This window comes from Mus pahari, chromosome 12, assembly GCF_900095145.1.
Source record: "Mus pahari chromosome 12, PAHARI_EIJ_v1.1, whole genome shotgun sequence".
NCBI classification, from domain to species: domain Eukaryota; kingdom Metazoa; phylum Chordata; class Mammalia; order Rodentia; family Muridae; genus Mus; species Mus pahari.
In genome coordinates this window covers 25639220-25653827 of record NC_034601.1, presented here as the reverse complement: position 1 = coordinate 25653827, position 14608 = coordinate 25639220, and the positions used below count along the sequence as shown (strand labels likewise).

At 51.3% G+C, this 14608-nt stretch overlaps 1 protein-coding gene across 2 annotated transcripts in view; it reads left to right on the top strand.

Moving 5' to 3' along the window:
- Positions 1-1323: 1323 nt before the first annotated feature.
- Positions 1324-14608, top strand: part of Tmem44 (transmembrane protein 44) — a 38225-nt gene continuing 24940 nt past the window's right edge. For both annotated transcript variants that reach the window (XM_021209330.2, XM_029544610.1), the window contains exons 1-8: positions 1324-1538; positions 4137-4263; positions 6252-6345; positions 7210-7373; positions 7563-7649; positions 10082-10252; positions 11742-11891; positions 13875-13979. In XM_021209330.2, the coding sequence (XP_021064989.1) occupies positions 1402-1538; positions 4137-4263; positions 6252-6345; positions 7210-7373; positions 7563-7649; positions 10082-10252; positions 11742-11891; positions 13875-13979 (1035 nt within the window). In that variant the 5' untranslated portion in view covers positions 1324-1401. The remainder of the gene's footprint in view (positions 1539-4136; positions 4264-6251; positions 6346-7209; positions 7374-7562; positions 7650-10081; positions 10253-11741; positions 11892-13874; positions 13980-14608) is intronic.

The following is a 14608-nucleotide window of genomic DNA, read 5'->3' as shown; positions in this document are numbered from 1 at the left end:
TGTGTCACTGCTTGAACCTCAGGGTTTCTAGTGTCACAGGAACACGAAGGCAGGTGCTGTTGTCTCGATTTTAAGTAGGAACATTTTAAAGATAGGTTCAGTTCTCTGCTCCAAGTCCCAGCTCGAAGGGAGCAGAGGGCGAATTCCAGTCCATGACGGCAGAGGGGATGTAGTAGATATGGCTGCATCGTCATGCGCTGACAGCTGCACAGGTGTGCTTATGTGTGTTTGTGTGTGTGTGCATGCCTGTGTGTGTTTATGTGTGTGCCTGTGTGTGTTTGTATGTGTGCATTCAAGTGTGGAGTTCAGACAATATGTGTGGTCAGTTATCTCCTCTCTTCCATCAGATGGGTCCCAGGGATTGAACCCAGGTCTTCAGGCTTGGCAGCAAACACTTTCACCCCCTTGTGATACTACCAAGTTGGTGGTTATGTTTCTCCCTCCCACCCCACCCCCGCATGCCCAGGGTTTCTCTTTGTAGCCTTGGCTGTCCTAGAACTCACTCTGTAGACCAGGCTGGCCTTGAACCTAGAGATCCTCTTGCCTCTGTCTCCCAAGTGCCAGGATTAAAAGTGTGCACCACCACTCCTGGCTTTGTGGTTAAGTTTAAATATATGGAATTGGAGTGCGTGTGACCAATTAGACCACTGTGGTTTTTTTTTTTTTTTTTTTTTTTTTTTTTGTATTTGTCATTCATGTGAATGGCTGTTGCACAGTCCCAGTACCTGGGAGGCTGAAGCTGCAAGAGTCTTTGAGTTGGAGGCCCACGGGGCTACACAGTGAACTCCGGGTTAGCCTGAACCACGTGGCAAAACCCTGCCTCAAAAGTAAATAAACAGTGAAGCCACCGTCAAGCTGTGCTCTAAGCAAACTTACTGAAATCCAAGACAATCAGAACATAATATAGAAATTTGTTAAGAAAAAAAAAAAAAAAAAAAAAAAAAAGTCCATGTACCTGAATTGTGTGGCACCGTGGCTGGATGGGAGCGGCACATTTCAAGTTTAACCCCTTTCTGGCTGGAGCTCTGGAGCTGGGGTGGCGCAAGGCGTGCCCTTGACAGCTTCAGCAGAGGGAAAGGAGGAAGCCCAGGCAATGTGTACCCCCTCCGTCCCCCACCCCACACTTTTGTGCTGCACCTTTTCAACCAGGGACAGCACGTCTCGGGGTTCCCTCCATCCCCCCACTAGCGCCGGGCCGCGCTAGAGTATATTGTCTGGCTTTGGAACCGGGCGAACCCGCAAAGGGATCGGGTGCTGGCGGGGCCCTCCTTTGTGCGGCGGCCGCGCGCGGCTCCACCGCTAGGGGGCAGCCTGCACCCCGCAGAGCCCCACAATAGGCGAGGCTGGGGAGCCGCGCGGTCCGGGAACTTTCCCCGGGGTCGGCGGAGGCTCGACCCGGCCATGGAGGAGGGGGCTAGCGCCGCGCCCCCGCTCTGGAACTGGGACTACCTGGAGCGCTGCTTCGCCCGCCGCCGCGTCTGCATCTCCTTCGGCCTGTGGATCTGCGCCGCCTGCTGCTGGATCGCTGCCCACACGCTGTAATGGGGACGGGGACCCGCGCGAGGGGTGGCGGGCCACCCGCGGGGGCGACTGGGCGTCATTCGCCTCGGCTCCTCTAGGGAACCTAGGGGGAAGGGGCGCAAAGGGGGCGTCCTGCAGGTAGCTCAAGTCCGGGTTCGGATCTGACGTTGCTCTGTGGACTGAAGTGGAGTCCTTTCTGGACTCCGCGCACTGGGGAAGCTGGGATGTGAGCCGGCAGCAGGAGGCTGGGTGGTGCAGTGGCTGCGGCTTGGGATAGCTTCTATTGTCAGCCTTCTCCCGGTTGTTAGCGGTGTGAAGGGAGCAAGTGTAAGCCTTTGGGTCTCCTGTGAATGAGGATATGCCTCATAAAATGAATGAGGATTAAATAAGGTGTAGCAGGCAAAGGACTTAATAAGTGCTCATTAAACACCATTACCGCTCTGGCTCTACCACCCACCCTTAGGGACCCTAGCAAGTCCCTCGATGTTTTCTACTTTTAATTTACCCAAAGCTGACAAGAGGTGTGGCAGTGGTGATCTCACTCTGGCCACAGTTTTTGCTTTTGTCTGTCTCGCAGCGGTTTGGCCAGGCAATCCCTGTAGCCTGGGTTCTGTGAGTATAGCCTCCAGGTCTTCTGCCACCCTGTCCCCACACACAGAAACACAGTTTCCAGGGTGGTGCCACCCAAGTATACCCAGGCGGGGGAGAGTGTACAGCATCCCCCTATCCTGACTCCTGCAACCGGCTCACCTTAGCGCTCGGAGGACAACCCCCTCAAGACTGTCCATAGTGGTTCAGAGAGTCTGCAGTCCATTGCCTACAGACTGGAGTCCAGTACAGACACTCTGAGCCTGAGTTGCATTTCTTCGTCCTCTTGCTCTCCGCCTGCCCCTGTCCCTAAGGCAGGCTCTGTTATCAATCGGATGAGGAGCCTGCTTCCTGAGTGAATAATAATCCTGCCTGTGACCCAGGCAGGCGTCGGGGATTGAGCTCTCTGAGGTAGAGGGCTCTGCACGCATGGTCTCCTTTGTTCCTTAGCCATCCTATGCAGCCAACACTGGTAGGCATGCTTGCCTCTGGAAACCAAGGTTTACAGAGGTGAAGCAGTGAGCCGAGAATGGCTGACTTTCGCCCTGCCTGAAACTAGACGTGCCTCTCTGTTCTTAGGACCCCACCACTCCTGAACACCTCTCCCCCTGTCTGTCTGCAGAGAATGGATCTGAGGGGGGGGGCAGGTTGCTAGGTTAAGGTCAGTCTGGGAGTCCTGGCCCCTGAGAGCACAGGGCATAGCGTAAAGCCCCAAGCGGTGAAGCTAGAGGCCTGCCACTGGCTCACATCATCATCCCAGGCTGCAGGGTCTCCTCTCTCCAATGCAAAGGTTGAAGTAAAGTGTTGTTCATTTGGGTCCACATCTCTTACCCGACCAGTCTTCACTCCTTGAGCTTGCATTGGTTTTAATACCCAGAGCTTAGATTTATAGCTGATGGGTGACACCCCAAGCTTCAGGCTTGGGGCTGGCAGACCCAGAGATGTAGGGTGTTGGGTAACAGCCTTCCTTCTGTAATTATGATCCTTGGGACTGATGCTCAGAACCTAATCTGTGGAGTCAGAACCAACCACTCTGCCTGAGCGGATGAAGCTGAAGCTGCTCCCAGCCCATTTCTCTATAGAATCCAGCAGGGTTACTGAAACTCAGTGTGGTGTCGTAGGCATTGGTGATATTGCCAGAGAGGCCCTGCCTACTGTATGATCCAGGTTTGTGAAGGTAGGAAGAGGGGCTGTAGGAGAAAAGCCAGCAGTTTGGAGACCCAGGGAGAGGAGCCCAGAGCACTGTGATGTTATTCTGTCTGGTTTCCCCTGCTTGAGGAATATGCTTAAACTGCTCAGCTGGAAGAAGCTGCCACCCACTGCACAGATGGGTAAGGCAGATCTGACTCTAATTTCAAAGAAACAAATCGCCTTTTAAATTTAGGTAATTACCACTATAGTTAGCTGTGGTGCTAGGGTGCCCTTTAGAACCTGTTTCCCTTTCAGAAGATAAAACCTGATGGCCGGGCTGGAGAGATGGCTCAGCGGTTAAGAGCAATGACTGTTCTTTCCGAGGTCCTGAGTTCAAATCCCAGCAACCACATGGTAGCTCACAACCATCCATAATGAGATCCGACGGCCAGCTTGTAAGGGCCTGATTTGGAAGAGGAAAAGGAAAAGAGCCCCCATCTCTCCTTAAACTTAATACTTACTGTGTAGTGCAAGCTGGCCTCGAACTCAGAAACCCCTGCTTCTGCTTCCCAAGTGCTAGAAATAAGGTGTTTCAAAACATGCTGAGGCTTGTAAGAATCTGAGATACACACCCCTTGCCAGCTGCCTCTGTCTCCCACTTTTGTAGAAGAGGACAGCATCTCTGTAGGACATCTTCAGTTCCCTTAATGTATAATATATTACATACAGGGAGGGTTGCTTTATCTGTGTGTGTGTGTGTGTGTGTGTGTGTATGCTACACCTGGGAGGGGCAGTGTTTTATAGAACAGAGGTGACAGCTGCCTTTTCTAGGTGTCTTCTCTGGCCTAGCCTTGAACTCACAGCCCCTATGTTCTGTTTACACCTCCTCACCTCAGGATTCTCTACCTGAGATGCACAAAGAAGTGTGGCCAAGACCAGTCGACACTGTGCGCTGCATTCTGCCTCCTGACGAGTCTGTGTGACACCGTGGGGGCGATTCTGGCCAGGCAGCTCACGATCCAGGTATGTCCCACACAGGCCTGGTTTGTTCCTCTGCTGCAGTCATGGATGCCTCTGTCTTTTCCCTCAGCCTGCAGAGCAGTTTCCTCTCAGAACCTGGACCTGGTCCTTTCTGACTTCTAAAGTGCCCTTTCTCTCACTGCCCACATGGCTCAATGACATCACCTCCTTCAAACACTTGTTCAAAGTCACCTACTAAAACAAGGCATCCGGGGCTTAGAGTGACCCCAGTGGGTAAGAGCACACACCTTTCTTCCCTAGGACTGAAGTTTGGTTCCCAGTACATATGTCAGGTAACTTGTAACCATGTGAACTCCAGCTCCAGGGCGACCCTCAACTTCTTCTCTGAGTATACTCACACACATGGGGCATGCACACGTACAAGCACACACACATAAAAAGATAAAGCAACCGTCCCTGTGTGAAATTGTAACCTATCACTTCCCAAAGTGCTCTAAGCTCCCATCTCTTGCTCTGTTTTTTCTTAGCTTACCACACGGCTTAGTTAATTTTCAGTTTCTGTGACAAAACTTCATGGCCAAGGTAACATATAAGAGAAAGCGTTTGATTGAGCTTATGGTTTTAGAGGATCAGAGTCCATGACGGCAGAGCAAAGACATGGGGGCAGGAACAGCTGAGAGCTCACATCTTGATCAGCAAATAGGAGGCAGAAAGAGACACTGGGAAGGGCATCAGTCTTTTGAAATATCAAGACCCGCCCCCAACCCACCCACAGTGAGATACCTCCTCCAACAAAGCCACACCTCCCAATCCTTCTCAAACAGTTCCACCAACTGGGGACCAAGTGTTCATGCATGAGAGCCCACAGGAGGCCATTCTCATTCAAGCCACCACAGTGAATTACTCTCAAGAACAGGGACTCACTGCTGTACTGTCTGTCACTTCACACAACTCATCGTAATGCTCAACAAACAGTCATTATCATTACTGATTATGGAGCTGAGGCTTGGCAATGGCCACCCATTCCTTCACGAGATGCTGATGTGGGGTTTGGTGTAGGGAAAAGCAGTTGCTAGTTTCCCCAAAGTGGAAAGGATCTCTAACCCTAACCACATATCCCAAGGAATATTTTTGAGCCTGGCTGCAAGGAACTTGTGTTTTTTTTTGTTTGTTTGTTTGTTTGTTTGTTTTGTCTTTGTGGCTGGCCACACAGGCAGAGATAAAGGCGGGCAGCCTTGTGATCAGGACACAAGTCCAGAGTTTTGAACCTGCTTAGAACAGTGCTGTGCTGTCTCTGAAACAGACTCCCTTTCCCTTTGGCTTGTGGGATAGAAGGAGGCTCTGTTCATGTGCAACAGGAATGGCTGACTGGAGTTTGGTTAAATATTTAACTGCATCCTTGACACTAAAGTCGCCCTGTGTATTAACTCATTCCCTCCCGAATCTTTCCTATGATGTGGGTCCTGTCATCTTCCATCTGCTACAGAGGTGGAAACCGAGGCACAGCGAAGCGTCTGTAAGATCGCCCTCTAATAAGTACCAGGGCCAGGATTCCAAAGTCACCATGGACACTCTTCCCCTTGACGATACTTTTGTCTTCGACACTGTTAGCCATCTCCAGGTCCTGGTCCAAACACTTGCCATGGACTGTCTCCAGAAACCTGCATGCCAGTCTTTGAGGGAGACCTTGTTGTGTGCCAGTTTTACAGATGGGGGAAACTGAGGCTCAGGGAGTGTTGGTGTCTGGGATGTAGCTCCACAGAAAAGGCTGCCTATACCGCAGAAAGAGTGTAGAGTAGGAAGCAGAGGGATGGGTTCTCAGCCCATCTCTACTGCCTGGCAACCGTGCAACTTAGAACCTGTCTCCAGACGCATCAAAAGATCCTTCTCTGGGTTGGTAGAAGGCATCACCAAGATACTGATATAGATGGACATGCTACCTCAGGGTAGCCCAGGGAGTAGAGGGGATCCCAGGACAGCAGTGTTGTGGTGTGTGTGTGTGCTTGATCACTGTCTCCATTCGCTTCCAGGTATTCACTGGGGCCTACCTAGCAGCTGTAGACTTCATGAACTTCATGTTCACTCTCTTTCCTGTCTGTGGATCCAAATCCAAGTCAAAGTCCGGTGAGTGTGGGCATGTGGCCATCCCTTTTGCCTTCATTCATTTGCTTGGTGCCCATGCCTGAACCAGATCCCTCTAGACACAGGCAAAAGAATGAGGTGCCTGCCCTCAGCCACATGAGAAAGATGGGGCCCTAAACAGTTACTCTAGCAGGCACTAGAACTCAAAGGGAGAGATGAGCTTAAAAGATAAAGAAAGCTTGTGACATCAGGCCTGGTGGCACAGACAAGCAAACAAGAATGGGCCAAGGCCAGGGGCAGTGATGGCTTCAGGGGACAGTGTGCAAAGCTGGGTGACCAAGCCAAGCTCCACAGTTTCTGGAAATGAATGGCAGAAACAGACAGGATCGCCTCTGTGGAGCAGGGCTGGAGGAACCGAGACAGGGTGAACAGCCCTGAGTACGTACGTAGCATTGTGGGGTTCCTGAGGGGGGAGGAGCAGTGTTCTTAGACTCTTGTCCAAAAGCAGGATGGTCACATCAGTGGGTCATGTAACATGTCCTCAAACAGGTTCATGTAGTTCGGGAGAGAAATGTTTTTGTAAATCCTCAGAAGACTGTGTTTTAAGGAAACCTGCAAGAATGTCCTCTTTCTCATTGCTGTTTCTCCTGCTTGCAGAGCAGGTGGCTTGACACAGTCACTTGTCTGTGTCAGGGACAGAGCTGACTGGAACGTGGTCATTGGCCCTGCTTACTTACTAGCATTGAAAGCATCCTCCCCAGAGAAATGAACAGCATCCTCTGTGGGTGGGAGGCAGGTTCTGGAAGAGGAACTTGACCATGGGGATTTGAAGGGAGTCGGGATCTGCTTTAGCAAGCCTGGAGAGCAGAGGCTAGGGCCCACCAGGAGGTCTGGTGTTTCCTGCAGGTCAGAGCAGCAGGGAGAGGAGGAGAAGGCATCTTAGAGCCAGTGTGTTTGCCCTGACTCTGCCTCTGAGCCTGGGTCCAGGCTGGGCAATCTGGACTGCTCTCCCCAAGGCTCCAGCCCCAGTCCGTGGGCCGCAACGAAGGCTGCTGGGAAGCCTTCTGCAGGTAAGGCTGAATGTATGAAGCTATGGGGTGGTACAGGTCACTTCCCTCCTTGCGTAGTTACTTGGTGCCCTGGGAGAGGGTGGGGGTTCTTGCCATTGGAAGGAGGGACCTTCTAATAGTAGAAGAGATTGCATCGGGTCTGTTGCTCCTTGGAACATAGGCAGAATCTCTGCACATTTATTCTTGCAGGATAACCCGGAAGTCTTCGGCTACCTGCTGGGTACCATTGCTGCCTTTGGTTCCTGGGCATCCCGGATCCCTCCATTCTCCAATATCGTGAGACTGGGTTGGGGCTGGGGTTATAGAGCATCTTGGGGCATCGGGAGATCCTGGAGGTGTGATGTCCCTGTGTGGGGCACACATGCGTTTTTTTTTCTGAGGAGCCAGTATATGACAGCAGTGAGGGGCGTATATGCATAGGTCTGTGTGTGTGAGTGAGTGTGTGTGTGTGTGTGTGTGTGTGTGTGTGTGTTTATGAAGGTCCATGGCTAAACACTAGAGTCCTGAGACCCACAGGAACATTCCAGGAAGGCTGAGTGTTTGTCCTTACAGGAAAAGGTCACAGGGGTAGAACAAACTAGAGACTCACAAGAGAACAAGAAAGACACAGGAAGTCCAACTCGGTTAGCGACCCAAGGCCTTATCGGCAGATATTTCCAGATCTCTGGGCTGAGGGAAGACTTACGAGCCAGGCCTGTTGGTGCCGAATGGAACCTGTCCCTGGGAGCCCTGAGTCCCACGGAAGGCACAGATCACGGAGTGGTGGGAGGCATGTTTCCTTGCTCTCCAAATAGAGGAAGCAAGTGTTTGGGGGTGGGAAGCAGGAGAGAAGGCCTGTGAGGGGGTGAGGGCAAAAACCATTCCAGTGTCAAGCTGCAGGTGGTCTGTCACAGTGGTTCAGAGGGCGAGTGGGACCAGAGGAGGCAGCAGCTAAGGAAGGGCTGGCTGGCTGTACCCAGGGGAGGACGTGGAGAAGCCACCATACAAGACAGTGCCCAAGAGAGCCCTGGGATGGGTGTAGACACTGCCCCGCCAGGTTTTCTCCATAGAAGACTCTGCTGTAATGCCCCTGCCTCGGTGATAGGACCAGCCCCACCCCCGACACTGGAAAGTGAGCTGGGCCTGTTATTTAGCCTAAGGAGAAGCACTTTCCCAGGAGCAGGGTTGGAAAAACAAGAGCTCGGAGGAGGGCAGCTTGTGGCTGGGCATGAAGAGCCGGTCTGTGCTGTGAGGCCTGAGCCTGCAAGTCCTGTCTCCAGGCTAAAGGAGGAGACAGAGACCCTGGCCTGACTGCAGCGGCCTCTGGGTGAGCCTCACATGGCAGGGAGACCTTCCACGGATCAAGGGCAGTGTCCTGACCTCGGGCCTGCCGCGGGATGGTCAGGTTGGGGAACTCACAGGCCCTCAATAGACCTGAGAGGCTTCCCGTGTGCTGTGGGAACCATGCAGAGGGGCACCATTACCCCCAGCCATTACTGGGGCCAGCGACCACACCCACCCTCACATCCAGGCACTCCACAGTGGCCTTCAGCAGGTGGAGGCCAGAACAGTGGCTGGGAAGAGACGAGCTGAGGTTCAGGGGAGATGCAGCAGCCCCGTCACTGTCTTGTTTGTTTGTTCTGTGCTGAGCATTGAGCCCCGGACCTCACATGTACCAGGCGGGCAGTCTACTACGGAGCTGCATCCGCAATCCATCTGAGTATTCCTTGGGGATTCAAAACAAAAATGAGAGAAAATCAGCCAAAATATACTTTTCTCCTGAAATTTGTTCCATTCCTTAGCCAACACCCTAAATAGATCTAATACTTAGCAAGCAAGATTTAAAAACCAGATTATACATGCTTTATACTTGCATGCATATATATATATATATATATATACATACATATATGTATAAATGTAAATATATTATGCAATTTAGTACATAGTCTTATATATACATATAAATGTATATATAAAATGACTTTTAACATATTTATTAATTTATATTTATTAATTGCTGGAGACATGGCTCGAGTTTTATGACCACAGGACAACTTTCAGGAGACCTTTCTTTCTTCTTTGTGGGTTCCAGGCATCAACCTTAAGTTGTCAACAGCAGGTGTCTTTATCTGCTGAGACATCTCACTGGCCCTAAAGTGACCTACAGACAGCTACTAACATGAATATTGCATATGTTCCTTTTTGTGAGCCAGTATCTCCATTGTCCATCCTCTCAGAATGTCCTCTTGGCTTCACAATTCCATAATGTCATCTCGCCCTTGATCTCCCTGTTTGGTGTGGTTCCACACGGGAATAGCTGGGCAGTGGCTGTTCGTAGCCCATTCTCCCTCACCTTCCCACGCTGGCATTTCCAAGTTCCCACCCACTGTCAGAAGGGAGGGTCCCAGGTCTGTTCCCAGGAGTGCCCCAATGTGTAAAGAGTCTCACGCATCCCTCCGTGTCAGGGAGGTGCCAGGTGTTACAGGGTCCAGAGGAGAATCAGTACTCCATAGGCTGCAAACAGTAAGAAAAGGTTTCCCCCGCTTTAAGATTTAAGTCAGGTTCTGAGGAGTTTGCCAGGCAAAAGTAGCAGCTTGAAGAACAGCTCGATCGATGCCTAGCAGGAGGAGCGCCCTTTGTATGTAAGTGGCCGCTTATAGAGGGCTTGCTATATGCCACCAAGAGATCCAGTGTCCTCCTGCCCGGCCCCTCCTCTCTCTGCACAGTGTCGGGGCAAGTCACTCTCCTATATCCACCTGTGGACCCGGTTCCTGTCAGCTCTGGCTGGTCTCCTCTACGCCTCGGCCATCGTGGCCCACGACCGGCAGCCTGAATACCTCCTTCAGGCCACACCCTGGTTCCTGATTTCACTGGGCCGAGCTGCGCTGGACCTTGCTGTATCCGCCCAGGCCCAGTGGCTGGGGAGGCTGGGTTGCCTGCAGCCAGGGGCTCTGTCCTACCTCCCACTTGGCATGCCCTCCTTTGGTCTTGCTGGGCAGCACGCTGGCCCTGCAGTCCAGTCATTAGAAGCCTGGGACAAGCAGACGCCAGCAGCGATCAGCAGTTCAGGGCTTGCCCAGTTCAGAGACAGTTCTCTGGCCCGTAGCTCTCTGGAATAGCAAAGGAAAAGGGGAGGCTCTGAGCCTTCGGGGTTAATGGGCCCAGCTCCAGGCTCCATTCTGTATCCTACCCGGCTTCTCTGGATGGAGCCTGCCCTCCTAGGGAAGAGGCCTGTGTAGAGATCAGAGCTGACAGAGGTGCCTTCAGATGGTGGCTGCTGGGGCCCCAGAGGTGCTGCCTGATATGCTGTCACCCAAGCGACCTTGCACAAGTGTTTCAAGGGCAAGTGAAGCTGCGCTGGTGGCTGGGGGAGGCCGGAGGTGCTGACAGCCTCTGAATGTGACCCTGTTGTGGTGGTGGGAGAGTTTAAATTACCCAGAAGTCTAAGATCAAAGCAGGCCACTCTTAAAGGCTCTGCCTGAGCGGCTGCCCTCCTCCTTTCTGATTACCCATGACTTCCAGAATTCTCTAGCTGGGGCTTTATATTACTTTTTCTTTCCTTTCCTTTCCTTTCCTTTCCTTTCCTTTCCTTTCCTTTCCTTTCCTTTCCTTACCTTTCCTTTCCTTTCCTCTCCTTTCCCTTTCTTTCTTTCTTTCTTTCTTTCTTTCTTTCTTTCTTTCTTTCTTTCTTTCTTTCTTTCTTTCTTTCTATCTTTTTTGGTTTTTCAAGACAGGTTTTTTCTGTGTAGCCTTGGCTGTCCTGGAACTCACTCTGTAGACCAGGCTGGCCTTGAGCTCAGAAATCCGCCTGCCTCTGCCTCCCAAGTGTTGGGATTAAAGGCATGCGCCACCACTGCCTGGCTTATATTGCTTTTACTTTTCGAGACTAGTTTTTACTGTATCACTAAATTCAAAACTGCCCCAGCCTTGGAAGTTCTGGGATGACAGGCGTACACTACCACATCTGGCACAGTCTCGTAACTTCAACATCTGCTGGTCTTCAACGCCTTGCTCCTTTTGTGCATCTCTGCATGTCTTCCAGTCTAAGAGCTCTAGGCACTGCATGTAAGCTCACTGTGGTAATAATCCCCTTTGGCTCTCCTTTCAAATAAGGTCACAATTTGTGTTTTCACACAGACACTGTCCTCCCCACCGTGTGTGCTATCACTGTGAGCTATGTTTCCCAAAAGTTTCCATCTCACAAGCATTTAGCAGGGAACAAAAAGAGAGAGAAAATTTGATCAGGTCCTGTCTTCAAGACAGTCTCTGTCGTCCTGGGACAGGGCGCCGGGGCAGGCTGCTCAGGAGGCGGGGGTGTGAAGAGCGCCACCTGGAGGCTGAATTTCTCCGCTTCCACTTCCGTGTACCTTAACTCCCACATTTCAGATCATCTTTCTGTCCTGCGTGATAAAGAGCAGGATGAGCCGAGCCTTCGACTTTGCTAAGGCTGAAGCCAGAGAGGGTGCCGACACACAAGCCCTTTTGACCTGTGCAGAGAAGGAAGATGAAAACCAGGAGGCCAGGACCGAGGACAAGGTCTCTCTGGGTAGAAAATGTCTGGTTTGGTGACTGGGGGCGCAGAGGTGGGAAGTACTGGGATCAGGGACTTCTGGAAGCCTTTCTATACTTGGTCTCTTAAAAACGACTTTTTCGCCGGGCATGGTGGCGCACGCCTTTAATCCCAGCACTCGGGAGGCAGAGGCAGGTGGATTTCTGAGTTCGAAGCCAGCCTGGTCTGCAAAGTGAGTTCCAGGATAGCCAGGGCTATACAGAGAAACCCTGTCTCAAAAAACAAAAACAAAAACAAAAACAAAAAAAAACCCACGACTTTTTCTGTCCAAAGCTCCCGAGATCCCAAGTACAATGGGATTCTCCTTTTTCCCAGATGGCTTTGTGTTGTTTTGTTTCTGTTACTGAAGCCGTTCCTGCCTCTGTATGGTTTGGATCATCAAGTAGTCTTGTTATTCAAGTAACTCACGGACCCACTTACTGCCGAAGTGAGCGTCTTACTTTTAAAACAATGTGGGTTTTCCAGACTTCATCCGTGTAAAGTCACTTTCCCACGCGTCTCTGACGTCGTCACTGTGTCCTGACAATTCCAGAGCCATGGGCATGCTGAATGTTCATCCCCGTCTTTGCACATCTATGTGATGCTGTCTCTGGAAACTTGTCCCGGGTCATAAGGACCAATTTGTATTCAAGACAGTTTAGCTATCTCTGCCTCTGCTAACGTCTGAGGCAGTGTTGCTCATGACCGTGTCCAGCATTTACAACTCTAACCCACCACTAGCGAGAGTCCATGTGTCTGAGGCAAGTGTCTGTCTCCTTAGGTTTTCAGGGTTGGGGTCTGCACTGTACCTCAGCCTCTTGTCTCATTATGCTCGATCCAAACTGGTGACTTCTAAGACACCACATCTGACCCTAACTGGGGCAATGCATCTTCATCAGAAGACCCACATTCCAAAACATTATGGAAGCTCATAAGAATTTTAAGACAAATAGCTCCCCTTTTACTATTTGGGGGGGGGGGGCTAAAGTGATGTCACCTGCCCCTGGGCTCTTCAGCACTTCAGGCCCCTCTTATAGGGCAAGGACGCAAAGGATGCTGGAATTCCTTTACTTATGGGACTTGAAAAGGGGGAAAGTAATAAAAATAAATAAATAAAAAGTAAGACTGCTTCCTAGAACATTCTAGGCTCAACAATATAGCCTGAGCTGACCAAAAACCAGGGTGGGTTATTTGGGCTCCCAGATCTGAGTTTACAGTAAAGCCCCACCCCCACCCAGCGCAGAGGATGGGACACTTCCTCCACTGTCGCAACTGAGGTAAAATTGTGCCTCACCAGAGAGCTCTCAGTCCAGAGGTCTGTGTGACCCTGGACAGGCAATGGGAAGACTTGGGCGTGTGCCATGATGGTTGTAGGTGTGTCCAACATTTTGATGTTGTTACCCCCAGTTGTCATCCACAAAGTAAACACAATCATACAATTAAATCACAAACAAAACAAAACAACAAAGCCCCCACACACGATAAGCCTAACTGTTTAAGGAAGGTAGAGACCCTGTGGTGTATGTTCATCCCCAGGTACTGTTGACTGTTCCCAGCTGGCAAGCTATGCCTGAACATACCTGCTGATAGCAAAGTTCTAAAAGTGTGGCCTCGGGACCAGATGTCCCTCCTCTAAAACCCAGGGTGGCTTCTAGCAAGCTTTTCCCCAAGCTAATACTCAAGTCAGAGCCAATGCCTTGAATCAGCCTTTACTCTGCACCTGGTGGGTGGTTCCCAGAGCATGGGAAGGCCTCTGAGACGCAACTTTTTCTGAGGCAGGGCCTCACTGTATATCCCTAGCTGGCCTAGAACTCTCAAAGATCCACCTGCCTCTGCCTCTTGAGTTCAGGATTAAAGGCGTGCGCCACCACGTCTGGCTTATGGTTCTTTTGAATATGAAACCTTCCTTTTAGAAGGTGCCTTCTGGCTTTACAACGTCTCCCCCTTGCCTCTCTGTTTCCCTTTCGAAGAACTCAGATTGGGTGCCTCTGACCAGCCTGTCCCACTGCAAGCCCCTGAGGACAATGACAGCCATCAGTCGCTACATGGAGCTGACCATCGAGCCTGCCCAGCAGGTAAGTGCCCCTGGGTCACTACTGGGTATCCAGCCCGGTGAGAAGAAAGCCTGGCAGGCTTCCTGAAAGAGGTGGTGCATCAGCTGCTGGGATCCATTTGGGGTTCTCCAGAGTTGCAGTGGAGGGGTGCCGATTGGAAGGAGAAGTTCTTTTCCCTCGGCTTTCTTGGTACCATGGCCGAGGGCCGGGACTCAAGGCTGGTAAGAGAGACATAAACCTTCGGTTACCCATACATTAGGTGTTTACAGAGAAAAATGTGGTTCAAGGACACGAGGCTTCTAAACCACTGCAGGCTCAGGAAAAATGCCTAGGGCTGGTGAGGTTGGGGGCAAGTTAGGAAAGAAGAGAGAAAGGGAGACGGGAGACGTGGCAGTCCAGGGCGGTCTTCTGCAGTGAGTCTCCAGTGACAGCTGTCCTGGGTGGGGGGACAGACGTTTCCTCTACAAGTGTGAATTACTATACAGAAGGGAACATGTACACCGTCGGCCTATCTTTAAGATTTTAGTTTTGCCAGGCGGCTATAGTTGCCACACTCGGGAGGCAGAGGCAGGCGATCTTTGGGTTCGAGGCCAGCCTGGTCTACAGAGTGAGTTCTAGGACAGCCAGGACTACGCAGAGAAACCCTGTCT